This window comes from Leptodactylus fuscus, unplaced genomic scaffold (genome assembly GCF_031893055.1).
Source record: "Leptodactylus fuscus isolate aLepFus1 unplaced genomic scaffold, aLepFus1.hap2 HAP2_SCAFFOLD_389, whole genome shotgun sequence".
Taxonomy (NCBI): Eukaryota; Metazoa; Chordata; class Amphibia; order Anura; family Leptodactylidae; genus Leptodactylus; species Leptodactylus fuscus.
This window is the reverse complement of record NW_027440412.1, coordinates 34,057-53,026: the sequence shown is the minus strand read 5'-3', so window position 1 is coordinate 53,026 and position 18,970 is coordinate 34,057. Positions and strand designations below refer to the sequence as shown.

The window sequence follows — 18,970 nt, the reverse complement described above, 5'->3', positions numbered from 1 at the left end:
ACCCACCCCCACCTCCCCATATAGCGGTCACCAACTAAGAGGAAGATGAGACTCCATGGACTGTTATATTTATCCCAATACACCCACCCCACCCCCACCTCCCCATATAGCGGCCACCAACGAAGAGGAAGATGAGACTCCACGGACTGTTATATTTATCCCAATACACCCGCCCCACCCCACCCCCACCTCCCCATATAGCAGTCACCAAGGAAGAGGAAGATGAGACTCCACGGACTGTTATATTTATCCCAATACACCCGCCCCACCCCCACCCCCCCATATAGCGGTCACCAACGAAGAGGAAGATGAGACTCCACGGACTGTTATAACCCAAACCACCCCCCCACCCCCCTATACCCACCACTCACCCACCTGAATCCAACTCCCCCCCCCCCCCCCCCCCGCCCACTTTACTAGCTTTGGCAATGCCAAATACCTATTCGGACGTGCCAATAAAGCTTTTTTGATTTGATTATATATACTGTTATACTGTACATGGCACCTCTGCTATTGTATTGTATATATATATATACTGTTATACTGTACATGTCCTGTCTTTCACATCAGTGACCAGTGGGGGGAGACCTTGTATAAGCAGTGCCCCCCTCCCCTCCCCCCTCATGTTTCCATTGCCCTCCTCCCTGTCTCGCCCTACCTGCAGTCTCTACACCCTGTCCCTGAGGGGGGGTCCGCCCCGATCCCTCCTTCTCCCTCCCTTGGCCCCTCCCCTAATTGGCAAAAATAGACTGACACCAAGAGAGAGACCAGGAAAGAGAGCGCAAGAGACCGACAGAGGGGGGGACCCCGACAGCTGCACCCTGGGGGGAGGGCAACAAGGTAGGACATGTACCCCTGACCCAAATCTGATTCTGTCCCTGCCCCCCGTCCCATCTACATGACCCTCAATACCCCCAGATCTCTACAAACTTCTACCCCCCCCCCCCACACACACTATTTCCACTTCTCCCCAGATCCCCCCAGGTCACCCCAGTTGCCCCCAGTCTCCCCCGGTCTCCTGATGTTCCCGGGCCCCCCTATCGCACATACTCACCTCTGCTCCCCCGCTGCTCAGTCTCTGTGATGTCTCGGAGGAGCGCTCTCAAATCTGTGTGTCATTTCCGAGGTCTTATCATTACTGGAAGTCTTTTCTAGATGTCTCTCTGTCACGCCTTGTCTTTTTTGTGTCTCTCTTTCCCCCCCGGTCTCCCAGTATGTCTCTTTTCCCCCCCGATCTCCCAGTATGTCTCTTTCCCCCCCGGTCTCCCAGTATGTCTCTTCTCCCCCCCCCCCAGTCTCCCAGTATGTCTCTTTTACCCCCCAGTCTCCCAGTAGGTCTCTTTTCCTTGTGGTCTCTTGCGATGTCACTTTTCCCCCCCAGTCTCCCGCTATGTCACTTTTTCCCCCCGGTCTCCCAGTATGTCTCTTTTCCCCCGGTCTCCCGGTATGTCTCTTTTCCCCCCGGTCTCCCGGTATGTCACTTTCCCCCCCCGGTCTCCCAGTATGTCTCTTTTCCCCCCGCTCTCCCAGTAGGTCTCTCTTCCTTGTGGTCTCTTGCGATGTCACTTTTTCCCTCGGTATGTCTCTTTTCCTCGCGGTCTCCAGGGAGGTCTCTTTTCCACGTGGGTGTCTGTCTCTAGGTTTCCTTTGTTTTGGGCGCCATGTTCTCCTCCCTCCCCTCTAGACAATGACTGACATCATCCATCCTGTTATCACTCAGTAGAGACAACTCCCATCATCTGCTATAGCAGGTATCACGTGGTCCTCACCGCCCAACACAGCCCGTACTCCACTACGTGGTCCTCACCACCTAACACAGCCCGTACTCCACTACGTGGTCCTCACCGCCTAACACAGCCCGTACTCCACTACGTGGTCCTCACCGCCTAACACAGCCCGTACTCCACTACGTGGTCCTCACCGCCTAACACAGCCCGTACTCCACTACACGGTCCTCACCACCTAACACAGCCCGTACTCCACTACACGGTCCTCACCGCCTAACACAGCCCGTACTCCACTACGTGGTCCTCAGCGCCTAACACAGCCCGTACACCACTACGTGGTCCTCAGCGCCTAACACAGCCCGTACTCCACTACGTGGTCCTCACCGCCTAACACAGCCCGTACTCCACTACGTGGTCCTCACCGCCTGACACAGCCCGTACTCCACTACGTGGTCCTCACCGCCTAACACAGCCCGTACTCCACTACGTGGTCCTCACCGCCTAACACAGCCCGTACTCCACTACGTGGTCCTCACCGCCTAACACAGCCCGTACTCCACTACGTGGTCCTCACCGCCTAACACAGCCCGTACTCCACTACGTGGTCCTCACCGCCTAACACAGCCCGTACTCCACTACACGGTCCTCACCACCTAACACAGCCCGTACTCCACTACACGGTCCTCACCGCCTAACACAGCCCGTACTCCACTACGTGGTCCTCAGCGCCTAACACAGCCCGTACACCACTACGTGGTCCTCAGCGCCTAACACAGCCCGTACTCCACTACGTGGTCCTCACCACCTAACACAGCCCGTACTCCACTACGTGGTCCTCACCGCCTGACACAGCCCGTACTCCACTACGTGGTCCTCACCGCCTAACACAGCCCGTACTCCACTACGTGGTCCTCACCGCCTAACACAGCCCGTACTCCACTACACGGTCCTCACCACCTAACACAGCCCGTACTCCACTACACGGTCCTCACCGCCTAACACAGCCCGTACTCCACTACGTGGTCCTCACCGCCTAACACAGCCCGTACTCCACTACGTGGTCCTCACCGCCTAACACAGCCCGTACTCCACTACGTGGTCCTCACCGCCTAACACAGCCCGTACTCCACTACGTGGTCCTCACCGCCTAACACAGCCCGTACTCCACTACGTGGTCCTCAGCGCCTAACACAGCCCGTACTCCACTACGTGGTCCTCAGCGCCTAACACAGCCCGTACTCCACTACGTGGTCCTCAGCGCCTAACACAGCCCGTACTCCACTACGTGGTCCTCACCGCCTAACACAGCCCGTACTCCACTACGTGGTCCTCACCGCCTGACACAGCCCGTACTCCACTACGTGGTCCTCACCGCCTAACACAGCCCGTACTCCACTACACGGTCCTCACCGCCTAACACAGCCCGTACTCCACTACACGGTCCTCACCGCCTAACACAGCCCGTACTCCACTACGTGGTCCTCACCGCCTAACACAGCCCGTACTCCACTACGTGGTCCTCACCGCCTAACACAGCCCGTACTCCACTACACGGTCCTCACCGCCTAACACGGCCCGTACTCCACTACACGGTCCTCACCGCCTAACACAGCCCGTACTCCACTACACGGTCCTCACCGCCTAACACAGCCCGTACTCCACTACGTGGTCCTCACCGCCTAACACAGCCCGTACTCCACTACGTGGTCCTCACCGCCTAACACAGCCTGTACTCCACGACACGGTCCTCACCGCCTAACACGGCCCGTACTCCACGACACGGTCCTCACCGCCTAACACGGCCCGTACTCCACTACACGGTCCTCACCGCCTAACACAGCCCGTACTCCACTACACGGTCCTCACCGCCTAACACAGCCCGTACTCCACTACGTGGTCCTCACCGCCTAACACAGCCCGTACTCCACTACGTGGTCCTCACCGCCTAACACAGCCTGTACTCCACGACACGGTCCTCACCGCCTAACACGGCCCGTACTCCACGACACGGTCCTCACCGCCTAACACAGCCCGTACTCCACTACACGGTCCTCACCGCCTAACACAGCCCATACTCCACTACGTGGTCCTCACCGCCTAACACGGCCCGTACTCCACGACACGGTCCTCACCGCCTAACACGGCCCGTACTCCACTACACGGTCCTCACCGCCTAACACGGCCCGTACTCCACTACGTGGTCCTCAGCGCCTAACACAGCCCGTACTCCACTACGTGGTCCTCACCGCCTAACACAGCCCGTACTCCACTACGTGGTCCTCACCGCCTAACACAGCCCGTACTCCACTACGTGGTCCTCAGCGCCTAACACAGCCCGTACTCCACTACGTGGTCCTCACCGCCTAACACAGCCCGTACTCCACTACGTGGTCCTCAGCGCCTAACACAGCCCGTACTCCACTACGTGGTCCTCACCGCCTAACACAGCCCGTACTCCACTACACGGTCCTCACCGCCTAACACAGCCCGTACTCCACTACACGGTCCTCACCGCCTAACACAGCCCGTACTCCACTACACGGTCCTCACCGCCTAACACAGCCCGTACTCCACTACACGGTCCTCACCGCCTAACACAGCCCGTACTCCACTACGTGGTCCTCACCGCCTAACACAGCCCGTACTCCACTACGTGGTCCTCACCGCCTAACACAGCCCGTACTCCACTACGTGGTCCTCACCGCCTAACACAGCCCGTACTCCACTACGTGGTCCTCACCGCCTGACACAGCCCGTACTCCACTACGTGGTCCTCACCGCCTAACACAGCCCGTACTCCACTACGTGGTCCTCACCGCCTAACACAGCCCGTACTCCACTACACGGTCCTCACCGCCTAACACAGCCCGTACTCCACTACACGGTCCTCACCGCCTAACACAGCCCGTACTCCACTACGTGGTCCTCACCGCCTAACACGGCCCGTACTCCACGACACGGTCCTCACCGCCTAACACGGCCCGTACTCCACTACACGGTCCTCACCGCCTAACACGGCCCGTACTCCACTACACGGTCCTCACCGCCTAACACGGCCCGTACTCCACTACGTGGTCCTCAGCGCCTAACACAGCCCGTACTCCACTACGTGGTCCTCACCGCCTAACACAGCCCGTACTCCACTACGTGGTCCTCACCGCCTAACACAGCCCGTACTCCACTACGTGGTCCTCAGCGCCTAACACAGCCCGTACTCCACTACGTGGTCCTCACCGCCTAACACAGCCCGTACTCCACTACACGGTCCTCACCGCCTAACACAGCCCGTACTCCACTACGTGGTCCTCACCGCCTAACACAGCCCGTACTCCACTACGTGGTCCTCACCGCCTAACACAGCCCGTACTCCACTACGTGGTCCTCACCGCCTAACACAGCCCGTACTCCACTACGTGGTCCTCACCGCCTAACACAGCCCGTACTCCACTACGTGGTCCTCACCGCCTAACACAGCCCGTACTCCACTACATGGTCCTCACCGCCTGACACAGCCCGTACTCCACTACACGGTCCTCACCGCCTGACACAGCCCGTACTCCACGACACGATCCTCACCGTCCACCCATCTCCGACATGGTACATATAGCCCAGAACTCTTTGCACTCCCTAAGACTGACTGTACCCCACCACATGGTGCACCCCGACATGCTCTGCTCCTCACACCCCATATTCACATCTACCAGGTGGTGACGGGTCCCTCCAGCAGTCCCAGGGTTAACACTACACCCCATCTCTAGAGCGGCGGCGGCGGCCTCTGATCTGCCACCTGATGGAGTGAAATGTGGTCGGACCGGTTGTGACCACCTTAGGGTGGAGGGCAGAGATTAGGTGACAGGTGGAGCAGGTCAGGGCATGCTGGGAGTTGTAGTTCTGACAGCTGGAGTGTCCCAGGTTGGGGAGTGTAAGCGTCATACCAGCTCTCACCACTAGGCAGCGCCCCCCGAGGGACCCCAGTGGCCCCCAGCACAGTCATGACCTTCTCTCTTCTCTCACAGGTCAGCGGATGCATCAGGTAGCCGAGGACTAAACATGGCGGCTCCAGGTAGGCCTCGCTGGGTTTGTGGGGGGCCCCTCTGTGGGTTGTGGTGACTCAGGATGTGTTTCTTCTCACCCAGGTTACCCCTCACCGGCCGCAGGCTACCCGAGCCCACCCTATCCATCTGCGCCCTATCCCACCAGTCCTTCTGCTCCTCCTCCACCACCCACTCCTGGCTTCCATGAATACCCGGGGCCCGGCTGCAGCATCCCCCCTCAGCACCACATGCACCCCGCTCCTCACCCCCTGCCGGACCCTCCACCAGGGGGAGCCCCATATATGCCAGTGAGCAGCGGGGGCGCCCCCAGTGCACTGGAGTACCTCAGCCAGGTAGGTAGCACCCCAACAACTACTCCCATCATGTACTGTGTGTGCGGGACGAGCACCATGAGGGGTATTGTAGGGGAGGGTCCAGGGTGACATAGATACAAAAATACTGACCCCAGAGAGGCTGTCACTATTATGGGGGTTCTGGCTGTCACTATTATGGGGGGCTGTGGCTGTCACTATTATGGGGGCTGTGGCTGTCACTATTATGGGGGTTCTGGCTGTCACTATTATGGGGGGCTGTGGCTGTCACTATTATGGGGGCTGTGGCTGTCACTATTATGGGGGTTCTGGCTGTCACTATTATGGGGGCTTTGGCTGTCACTATTATGGGGGGCTGTGGCTGTCACTATTATGGGGGCTCCGGCTGTCACTATTATGGGGGGCTCTGGCTGTCACTATTATGGGGGTTCTGGCTGTCACTATTATGGGGGGCTGTGGCTGTCACTATTATGGGGGCTGTGGCTGTCACTATTATGGGGGTTCTGGCTGTCACTATTATGGGGGCTTTGGCTGTCACTATTGTGGGGGGCTGTGGCTGTCACTATTATGGGGGCTCCGGCTGTCACTATTATGGGGGGCTCTGGCTGTCACTATTATGGGGGCTGTGGCTGTCACTATTATGGGGGGCTGTGGCTGTCACTATTATGGGGGCTGTGGCTGTCACTATTATGGGGGCTGTGGCTGTCACTATTATGGGGGCTGTGGCTGTCACTATTATGGGGGCTGTGACTGTCACTATTATGGGGGGCTGTGGCTGTCACTATTATGGGGGGCTGTGGCTGTCACTATTATGGGGGCTGTGTCTGTCACTATTATGGGGGCTGTGGCTGTCACTATTATGGGGGGCTGTGGCTGTCACTATTATGGGGGCTGTGGCTGTCACTATTATGGGAGGCTCTGGCTGTCACTATTATGGGGGATGTGGCTGTCACTATTATGGGGGCTGTGGCTGTCACTATTATGGGGGCTGTGGCTGTCACTATTATGGGGGGCTGTGGCTGTCACTATTATGGGGGCTCTGACTGTCACTATTATGGGGGCTGTGGCTGTCACTATTATGGGGGCTGTGGCTGTCACTATTATGGGGGCTCCGGCTGTCACTATTATGGGGGTTGTGGCTGTCACTATTATGGGGGCTCCGGCTGTCACTATTATGGGGGCTGTGGCTGTCACTATTATGGGGGGCTGTGGCTGTCACTATTATGGGGGCTGTGGCTGTCACTATTATGGGGGCTGTGGCTGTCACTATTATGGGGGCTGTGGCTGTCACTATTATGGGGGCTGTGACTGTCACTATTATGGGGGGCTGTGGCTGTCACTATTATGGGGGGCTGTGGCTGTCACTATTATGGGGGGCTGTGGCTGTCACTATTATGGGGGCTGTGGCTGTCACTATTATGGGGGCTGTGGTTGTCACTATTATGGGGGCTGTGGCTGTCACTATTATGGGGGCTGTGACTGTCACTATTATGGGGGGCTGTGGCTGTCACTATTATGGGGGGCTGTGGCTGTCACTATTATGGGGGCTGTGTCTGTCACTATTATGGGGGCTGTGGCTGTCACTATTATGGGGGGCTGTGGCTGTCACTATTATGGGGGCTGTGGCTGTCACTATTATGGGAGGCTCTGGCTGTCACTATTATGGGGGATGTGGCTGTCACTGTTATGGGGGCTGTGGCTGTCACTATTATGGGGGCTGTGGCTGTCACTATTATGGGGGGCTGTGGCTGTCACTATTATGGGGGCTCTGACTGTCACTATTATGGGGGCTGTGGCTGTCACTATTATGGGGGCTGTGGCTGTCACTATTATGGGGGCTCCGGCTGTCACTATTATGGGGGTTGTGGCTGTCACTATTATGGGGGCTGTGGCTGTCACTATTATGGGGGCTGTGGCTGTCACTATTATGGGGGGCTGTGGCTGTCACTATTATGGGGGCTGTGGCTGTCACTATTATGGGGGCTCCGGCTGTCACTATTATGGGGGTTGTGGCTGTCACTATTATGGGGGCTGTGGCTGTCACTATTATGGGGGCTGTGGCTGTCACTATTATGGGAGGCTGTGGCTGTCACTATTATGGGGGGCTGTGGCTGTCACTATTATGGGAGGCTGTGGCTGTCACTATTATGGGGGGCTGTGGCTGTCACTATTATGGGGGGCTGTGGCTGTCACTATTATGGGGGCTGTGTCTGTCACTATTATGGGGGCTGTGTCTGTCACTATTATGGGGGGCTGTGGCTGTCACTATTATGGGGGGCTGTGGCTGTCACTATTATGGGGGCTGTGTCTGTCACTATTATGGGGGGCTCTGGCTGTCACTATTATGGGGGGCTCTGGCTGTCACTATTATGGGGGCTGTGTCTGTCACTATTATGGGAGGCTGTGGCTGTCACTATTATGGGAGGCTGTGGCTGTCACTATTATGGGGGGCTGTGGCTGTCACTATTATGGGGGCTGTGGCTGTCACTATTATGGGGGGCTGTGGCTGTCACTATTATGGGGGGCTGTGGCTGTCACTATTATGGGAGGCTGTGGCTGTCACTATTATGGGGGGCTGTGGCTGTCACTATTATGGGGGCTCTGGCTGTCACTATTATGGGGGGCTCCGGCTGTCACTATTATGGGGGGCTGTGGCTGTCACTATTATGGGGGCTGTGGCTGTCACTATTATGGGGGTTGTGGCTGTCACTATTATGGGGGCTGTGGCTGTCACTATTATGGGGGGCTGTGGCTGTCACTATTATGGGGGCTGTGTCTGTCACTATTATGGGGGCTGTGGCTGTCACTATTATGGGGGCTGTGGCTGTCACTATTATGGGGGGCTGTGGCTGTCACTATTATGGGGGCTGTGGCTGTCACTATTATGGGGGGCTCCGGCTGTCACTATTATGGGGGGCTGTGGCTGTCACTATTATGGGGGCTGTGGCTGTCACTATTATGGGGGTTGTGGCTGTCACTATTATGGGGGCTGTGGCTGTCACTATTATGGGGGGCTGTGGCTGTCACTATTATGGGGGCTGTGTCTGTCACTATTATGGGGGCTGTGGCTGTCACTATTATGGGGGCTCCGGCTGTCACTATTATGGGGGCTGTGTCTGTCACTATTATGGGGGGCTGTGGCTGTCACTATTATGGGGGTTGTGGCTGTCACTATTATGGGGGCTCTGGCTGTCACTATTATGGGGGCTCTGGCTGTCACTATTATGGGGGCTGTGGCTGTCACTATTATGGGGGCTGTGGCTGTCACTATTATGGGAGGCTGTGGCTGTCACTATTATGGGAGGCTGTGGCTGTCACTATTATGGGGGCTCTGGCTGTCACTATTATGGGAGGCTGTGGCTGTCACTATTATGGGGGCTGTGGCTGTCACTATTATGGGGGCTGTGGCTGTCACTATTATGGGGGGCTGTGACTGTCACTATTATGGGGCTGGGGCTGTCACTATTATGGGGGCTGTGGCTGTCACTATTATGGGGGCTGTGGCTGTCACTATTATGGGGGCTGTGGCTGTCACTATTATGGGGGGCTGTGGCTGTCACTATTATGGGAGGCTGTGGCTGTCACTATTATGGGGGCTGTGGCTGTCACTATTATGGGGGCTGTGGCTGTCACTATTATGGGAGGCTGTGGCTGTCACTATTATGGGGGCTGTGGCTATCACTATTATGGGGGCTGTGGCTGTCACTATTATGGGGGGCTGTGACTGTCACTATTATGGGGCTGGGGCTGTCACTATTATGGGGGGCTGTGGCTGTCACTATTATGGGGGCTGTGGCTGTCACTATTATGGGGGGCTGTGACTGTCACTATTATGGGGGCTCCGGCTGTCACTATTATGGGGGGCTCTGGCTGTCACTATTATGGGGGCTGTGGCTGTCACTATTATGGGGGGCTGTGGCTGTCACTATTATGGGGGCTGTGTCTGTCACTATTATGGGGGCTGTGGCTGTCACTATTATGGGGGGCTGTGGCTGTCACTATTATGGGGGCTGTGGCTGTCACTATTATGGGAGGCTCTGGCTGTCACTATTATGGGGGATGTGGCTGTCACTATTATGGGGGCTGTGGCTGTCACTATTATGGGGGCTGTGGCTGTCACTATTATGGGGGGCTGTGGCTGTCACTATTATGGGGGCTGTGGCTGTCACTATTATGGGGGGCTGTGGCTGTCACTATTATGGGGGGCTGTGGCTGTCACTATTATGGGGGCTGTGTCTGTCACTATTATGGGGGCTCCGGCTGTCACTATTATGGGGGGCTGTGGCTGTCACTATTATGGGGGGCTGTGGCTGTCACTATTATGGAGGGCTGTGGCTGTCACTATTATGGGAGGCTGTGGCTGTCACTATTATGGGGGCTGTGGCTGACACTATTATGGGGGGCTGTGGCTGTCACTATTATGGGGGGCTGTGGCTGTCACTATTATGGGGGGCTGTGGCTGTCACTATTATGGGGCTGTGACTGTCACTATTATGGGGGCTCCGGCTGTCACTATTATGGGGGCTGTGGCTGTCACTATTATGGGGGGCTGTGGCTGTCACTATTATGGGAGGCTGTGGCTGTCACTATTATGGGGGGCTGTGGCTGTCACTATTATGGGGGGCTGTGGCTGTCACTATTATGGGGGGCTGTGGCTGTCACTATTATGGGGGCTCCGGCTGTCACTATTATGGGGGGCTGTGGCTGTCACTATTATGGGGCTGTGACTGTCACTATTATGGGGGCTCCGGCTGTCACTATTATGGGGGCTCCGGCTGTCTTTATTATGGGGGCTGTGGCTGTCACTATTATGGGAGGCTGTGGCTGTCACTATTATGGGGGGCTGTGGCTGTCACTATTATGGGGGGCTGTGGCTGTCACTATTATGGGGGGCTCTGGCTGTCACTATTATGGGGGGCTCTGGCTGTCACTATTATGGGGGCTGTGGCTGTCACTATTATGGGGGCTGTGGCTGTCACTATTATGGGGGCTGTGGCTGTCACTATTATGGGGGGCTGTGGCTGTCACTATTATGGGAGGCTGTGGCTGTCACTATTATGGGGGTTGTGGCTGTCACTATTATGGGGGCTCTGGCTGTCACTATTATGGGGGGCTGTGGCTGTCACTATTATGGGGGTTGTGGCTGTCACTATTATGGGGGCTCTGGCTGTCACTATTATGGGGGGCTCTGGCTGTCACTATTATGGGGGCTGTGGCTGACACTATTATGGGGGCTGTGGCTGTCACTATTATGGGGGCTGTGACTGTCACTATTATGGGGGCTGTGGCTGTCACTATTATGGGAGGCTGTGGCTGTCACTATTATGGGGGCTGTGGCTGTCACTATTATGGGGGGCTGTGGCTGTCACTATTATGGGGGGCTGTGGCTGTCACTATTATGGGGGGCTGTGGCTGTCACTATTATGGGAGGCTGTGGCTGTCACTATTATGGGGGCTGTGGCTGTCACTATTATGGGGGCTCCGGCTGTCACTATTATGGGGGTTGTGGCTGTCACTATTATGGGGGTTCTGGCTGTCACTATTATGGGGGTGCTGTGGCTGTCACTATTATGGGGGCTCCGGCTGTCACTATTATGGGGGGCTGTGGCTGTCACTATTATGGGGGCTCCGGCTGTCACTATTATGGGGGCTGTGGCTGTCACTATTATGGGGGGCTGTGGCTGTCACTATTATGGGGGCTGTGGCTGTCACTATTATGGGGGGCTGTGGCTGTCACTATTATGGGGGCTGTGGCTGTCACTATTATGGGGGCTGTGGCTGTCACTATTATGGGGGCTGTGGCTGCCACTATTATGGGGGCTCCGGCTGTCACTATTATGGGGGTTCTGGCTGTCACTATTATGGGGGCTCCGGCTGTCACTATTATGGGGGTTGTGGCTGTCACTATTATGGGGGCTGTGGCTGTCACTATTATGGGGGTTGTGGCTGTCACTATTATGGGGGCTGTGGCTGTCACTATTATGGGGGGCTGTGGCTGTCACTATTATGGGGGCTCCGGCTGTCACTATTATGGGGGGCTGTGGCTGTCACTATTATGGGGGCTCCGGCTGTCACTATTATGGGGGCTGTGGCTGTCACTATTATGGGGGCTGTGGCTGTCACTATTATGGGGGCTCCGGCTGTCACTATTATGGGGGCTGTGTCTGTCACTATTATGGGGGCTGTGGCTGTCACTATTATGGGGGCTCCGGCTGTCACTATTATGGGGGGCTGTGGCTGTCACTATTATGGGGGGCTGTGGCTGTCACTATTATGGGGGCTGTGGCTGTCACTATTATGGGGGCTGTGGCTGTCACTATTATGGGGGCTGTGGCTGTCACTATTATGGGGGCTCCGGCTGTCACTATTATGGGGGCTGTGGCTGTCACTATTATGGGGGGCTGTGGCTGTCACTATTATGGGGGGCTGTGGCTGTCACTATTATGGGGGCTCCGGCTGTCACTATTATGGGGGCTCCGGCTGTCACTATTATGGGGGCTGTGGCTGTCACTATTATGGGAGGCTGTGGCTGTCACTATTATGGGGGGCTGTGGCTGTCACTATTATGGGGGGCTGTGGCTGTCACTATTATGGGGGGCTCTGGCTGTCACTATTATGGGGGGCTCTGGCTGTCACTATTATGGGGGCTGTGGCTGTCACTATTATGGGGGCTGTGGCTGTCACTATTATGGGGGCTGTGGCTGTCACTATTATGGGGGGCTGTGGCTGTCACTATTATGGGAGGCTGTGGCTGTCACTATTATGGGGGTTGTGGCTGTCACTATTATGGGGGCTCTGGCTGTCACTATTATGGGGGGCTGTGGCTGTCACTATTATGGGGGTTGTGGCTGTCACTATTATGGGGGCTCTGGCTGTCACTATTATGGGGGGCTCTGGCTGTCACTATTATGGGGGCTGTGGCTGTCACTATTATGGGGGCTGTGGCTGTCACTATTATGGGGGCTGTGGCTGTCACTATTATGGGGGGCTGTGGCTGTCACTATTATGGGGGGCTGTGGCTGTCACTATTATGGGGGGCTGTGGCTGTCACTATTATGGGAGGCTGTGGCTGTCACTATTATGGGGGCTGTGGCTGTCACTATTATGGGGGCTCCGGCTGTCACTATTATGGGGGTTGTGGCTGTCACTATTATGGGGGTTCTGGCTGTCACTATTATGGGGGTGCTGTGGCTGTCACTATTATGGGGGCTCCGGCTGTCACTATTATGGGGGGCTGTGGCTGTCACTATTATGGGGGCTCCGGCTGTCACTATTATGGGGGCTGTGGCTGTCACTATTATGGGGGGCTGTGGCTGTCACTATTATGGGGGCTGTGGCTGTCACTATTATGGGGGCTGTGGCTGTCACTATTATGGGGGCTGTGGCTGTCACTATTATGGGGGCTCCGGCTGTCACTATTATGGGGGTTCTGGCTGTCACTATTATGGGGGCTCCGGCTGTCACTATTATGGGGGTTGTGGCTGTCACTATTATGGGGGCTGTGGCTGTCACTATTATGGGGGTTGTGGCTGTCACTATTATGGGGGGCTGTGGCTGTCACTATTATGGGGGGCTGTGGCTGTCACTATTATGGGGGCTCCGGCTGTCACTATTATGGGGGGCTGTGGCTGTCACTATTATGGGGGCTCCGGCTGTCACTATTATGGGGGCTGTGGCTGTCACTATTATGGGGGCTGTGGCTGTCACTATTATGGGGGCTCCGGCTGTCACTATTATGGGGGCTGTGTCTGTCACTATTATGGGGGCTGTGGCTGTCACTATTATGGGGGCTCCGGCTGTCACTATTATGGGGGCTGTGGCTGTCACTATTATGGGGGCTCCGGCTGTCACTATTATGGGGGCTGTGGCTGTCACTATTATGGGGGGCTGTGGCTGTCACTATTATGGGGGGCTCTACGTTATGTACCTGAATGAATTTTGTGTGTGTGTTATGTGTATATATTACACTGTGCGGCACGTTGTGATGTGTACAGTTGTGCGGCACGTTGTGATGTGTACAGTTGTGCGGCACGTTGTGATGTGTACAGTTGTGCGGCACGTTGTGATGTGTACAGTTGTGCGGCACGTTGTGATGTGTACAGTTGTGCGGCACGTTGTGATGTGTACAGTTGTGCGGCACGTTGTGATGTGTACAGTTGTGCGGCACGTTGTGATGTGTACAGTTGTGCGGCACGTTGTGATGTGTACAGTTGTGCGGCACGTTGTGATGTGTACAGTTGTGCGGCACGTTGTGATGTGTACAGTTGTGCGGCACGTTGTGATGTGTATAGTTGTGCGGTGACCACTTCCTCCTCTCAGATTTCACTGCGGTTTATTATTGGGGGAGGGGACATTCCAAGCACAAGAGTCAGCTGAGGAGCGTCTGTGGGCGGAGGAGGGGAAGCTGCAGAGAACAAAGAGCAGTCACTGATCTCCTGTACTGAGCCCAGCAGAGTTGTCATAGGGACAGAGGGCAGTGCCAGGAGCTGGGGACCCTCAATAATGGCGTCCTCACCCAGATTGTACAGAAGCCGCCAATCCTCAGCTATGGAGCAGCTGAGCCCACGACTTGGTCACTCACTGGTCACTGACCCCCCCCCCCCCCATGTGACTGTAGACGGCTAGCACTGTGGTCACTCACTAGTCACTGACACCCCCCCCCCCCATGTGACTGTAGACGGCTAGCACTGTGGACATACTCTAGTCATGTGACCATTATATTATATATATATATTATCTGCTGTCGCCTCCTCCTGATCTTCTCTCTTTATTTAGATAGACCAAATATTAATCCACCAAAAGACAGAACTGCTAGAAGGTAAGTGACCCCCTAATCCCCATATCTGATATATCCCCTAATCCCCATATCTGATATATCCCCTAATCCCCATATCTGATATATCCCCTAATCCCCATATCTGATATATCCCCTAATCCTCATATCTGATATATCCCCTAATCCTCATATCTGATATATCCCCTAATCCCCATATCTGATATATCCCCTAATCCCCATATCTGATATATCCCCTAATCCTCATATCTGATATATCCCCTAATCCTCATATCTGATATATCCCCCTAATCCCCATATCTGATATATCCCCTAATCCTCATATCTGATATATCCCCTAATCCCCATATCTGATATATCCCCTAATCCCCATATCTGATATATCCCCTAATCCCCATATCTGATATATCCCCTAATCCCCATATCTGATATATCCCCTAATCCCCATATCTGATATATCCCCTAATCCCCATATCTGATATATCCCCATATCTGATATATCCTCTAATCCCCATATTTGATATATCCCCCTAATCCCCATATCTGATATGTCCCCCTAATCCCCATATCTGATATATCCCCCTAATCCCCATATCTGATATATCCCCCTAATCCCCATATCTGATATATCCCCCTAAACCCCATATCTGATATATCCCCCTAATCCCCATATCTGATATATCCCCCTAATCCTCATATCTGATATATCCCCCAAATCCCCATATCTGATATATCCCCTAATCCCCATATCTGATATATCCCCTAATCCCCATATCTGATATATCCCCTAATCCTCATATCTGATATATCCCCCTAATCCCCATATCTGATATATCCCCCTAATCCCCATATCTGATATATCCCCCTAATCCCCATATCTGATATATCCCCCTAATCCCCATATCTGATATATCCCCCTAATCCTCATATCTGATATATCCCCTAATCCTCATATCTGATATATCCCCCTAATCCCCATATCTGATATATCCCCCTAATCCCCATATCTGATATATCCCCCTAATCCCCATATCTGATATATCCCCTAATCCCCATATCTGATATATCCCCCTAATCCCCATATCTGATATATCCCCTAATCCCCATATCTGATATATCCCCCTAATCCCCATATCTGATATATCCCCCTAATCCCCATATCTGATATATCCCCTAATCCCCATATCTGATATATCCCCCTAATCCCCATATCTGATATATCCCCCTAATCCCCATATCTGATATATCCCCCTAATCCCCATATCTGATATATCTCCTAATCCCCATATCTGATATATCCCCCTAATCCCCATATCTGATATATCCCCCAAATCCCCATATCTGATATATCCCCCTAATCCCCATATCTGATATATCCCCTAATCCCCATATCTGATATATCCCCATATCTGATATATCCTCTAATCCCCATATTTGATATATCCCCCTAATCCCCATATCTGATATGTCCCCCTAATCCCCATATCTGATATATCCCCCAAATCCCCATATCTGATATATCCCCCTAATCCCCATATCTGATATATCCCCCTAATCCTCATATCTGATATATCCCCCTAATCCCCATATCTGATATATCCCCCTAATCCCCATATCTGATATATCCCCCTAATCCCCATATCTGATACATCCCCCTAATCCTCATATCTGATATATCCCCCTAATCCCCATATCTGATATATCCCCCTAATCCCCATATCTGATATATCCCCTAATCTCCATATCTGATATATCCCTCTAATCCTCATATCTGATATATCCCCCTAATCCCCATATCTGATATATCCCCCTAATCCCCATATCTGATATATCCCCTAATCTCCATATCTGATATATCCCCCTAATCCTCATATCTGATATATCCCCCTAATCCCCATATCTGATATATCCCCCTAATCCCCATATCTGATATATCCCCTAATCCCCATATCTGATACATCCCCCTAATCCTCATATCTGATATATCCCCCTAATCCCCATATCTGATATATCCCCCTAATCCCCATATCTGATATATCCCCTAATCTCCATATCTGATATATCCCTCTAATCCTCATATCTGAAATATCCCCCTAATCCCCATATCTGATATATCCCCCTAATCCCCATATCTGATATATCCCCTAATCTCCATATCTGATATATCCCCCTAATCCTCATATCTGATATATCCCCCTAATCCCCATATCTGATATATCCCCCTAATCCCCATATCTGATATATCCCCTAATCTCCATATCTGATATATCCCCCTAATCCTCATATCTGATATATCCCCCTAATCCCCATATCTGATATATCCCCCTAATCCCCATATCTGATATATCCCTCTAATCCTCATATCTGATATACCCCCTAATCCCCATATCTGATATATCCCCCTAATCCTCATATCTGATATATCCCCCTAATCCTCATATTTGATATATCCCCCTAATGCCCATATCCGATATATCCCCCTAATCCCCATATCTGATATATCCCCCTAATCCCCATATCTGATATATCCCCCTAATCCCCATATCTGATATATCCCCCTAATCCCCATATCTGATATATCCCCTAATCCCCATATCTGATATATCCCCATATCTGATATATCCTCTAATCCCCATATTTGATATATCCCCCTAATCCCCATATCTGATATATCCCCCTAATCCTCATATCTGATATATCCCCCTAATCCTCATATCTGATATATCCCCTAATCCTCATATCTGATATATCCCCCAATCCCCATATCTGATATATTCCCTAACCCTCATATATGTGGTGATATGTGATATATACCAATTATACATCTCCTTTTCCTCTCTCAGCTGTTACGGGTTTTGAGACTTGCAATCAGTATGAGTTACGAAACATTATGGGTCAGCGGATATTCACTGCGCAGGAGAGGAGTACAGTGTGCGCCCGATGGTGCTGCGGGTCACTCCGCCCCCTATCTCTACAAATATGTGACTACACTGGACGAGAGGTCATCCACTTCATCCGCCCCCTGAAATGTACCAGCTGCTGCTTCCCCTGCTGTTTACAGGAGGTAAAGTATCCCCATAACAGTACACTACACCTCCATCCCCCACTGACCTCCCATACAACCCTACACTACACCTCCATCCCCCACTGACCTCCCATACAACCCTACACTACACCTCCACCCTGCACTGACCTCCCATACAACCCTACACTACACCTCCACCCTGAACTGACCTCCCATACAACCCTACACTACACCTCCATCCCCCACTGACCTCCCATACAACCCTACACTACACCTCCATCCTGCACTGACCTCCCATACAACCCTACACTACACCTCCACCCTGCACTGACCTCCCATACAACCCTACACTACACCTCCATCCCCCACTGACCTCCCAAACAACCCTACACTACACCTCCATCCTGTACTGACCTCCCATACAACCCTACACTACACCTCCACCCTGTACTGACCTCCCATACAACCCTACACTACACCTCCACCTTGTACTGACCTCCCATACAACCCTACACTACACCTATACCCTGCACTGACCTCCCATACAACCCTACACTACACCTCCACCCTGCACTGACCTCCCATACAACCCTACACTACACCTCCACCCTGCACTGACCTCCCATACAACCCTACACTACACCTCCATCCCCCACTGACCTCCCATACAACCCTACACTACACCTCCACCCTGCACTGACCTCCCATACAACCCTACACTACACCTCCACCCTGTACTGACCTCCCATACAACCCTACACTACACCTCCATCCCCCACTGACCTCCCATACAACCCTACACTACACCTCCATCCCCCACTGACCTCCCATACAACCCTACACTACACCTCCATCCCCCACTGACCTCCCATACAACCCTACACTACACCTCCACCCTGTACTGACCTCCCATACAACCCTACACTACACCTCCATCCTGTACTGACCTCCCATACAACCCTACACTACACCTCCATCCTGTACTGACCTCCCATACAACCCTACACTACACCTCCATCCTGTACTGACCTCCCATACAACCCTACACTACACCTCCC

General features: G+C 53.6%; 1 protein-coding gene across 1 annotated transcript; it reads left to right on the top strand.

The window, feature by feature from the left end:
• Positions 1-719: 719 nt before the first annotated feature.
• Positions 720-17,957, top strand: LOC142188170 (phospholipid scramblase 1-like; the record flags this gene model as incomplete). The annotated part of the gene is made up of 5 exons (XM_075261781.1): positions 720-840; positions 5,744-5,790; positions 5,864-6,114; positions 14,869-14,911; positions 17,731-17,957. Coding segments are annotated over exons 2-5 (534 nt in total), but the record flags the coding sequence as incomplete, so codon positions are not given.
• Between the last annotated feature and the right edge of the window lie 1,013 nt (positions 17,958-18,970).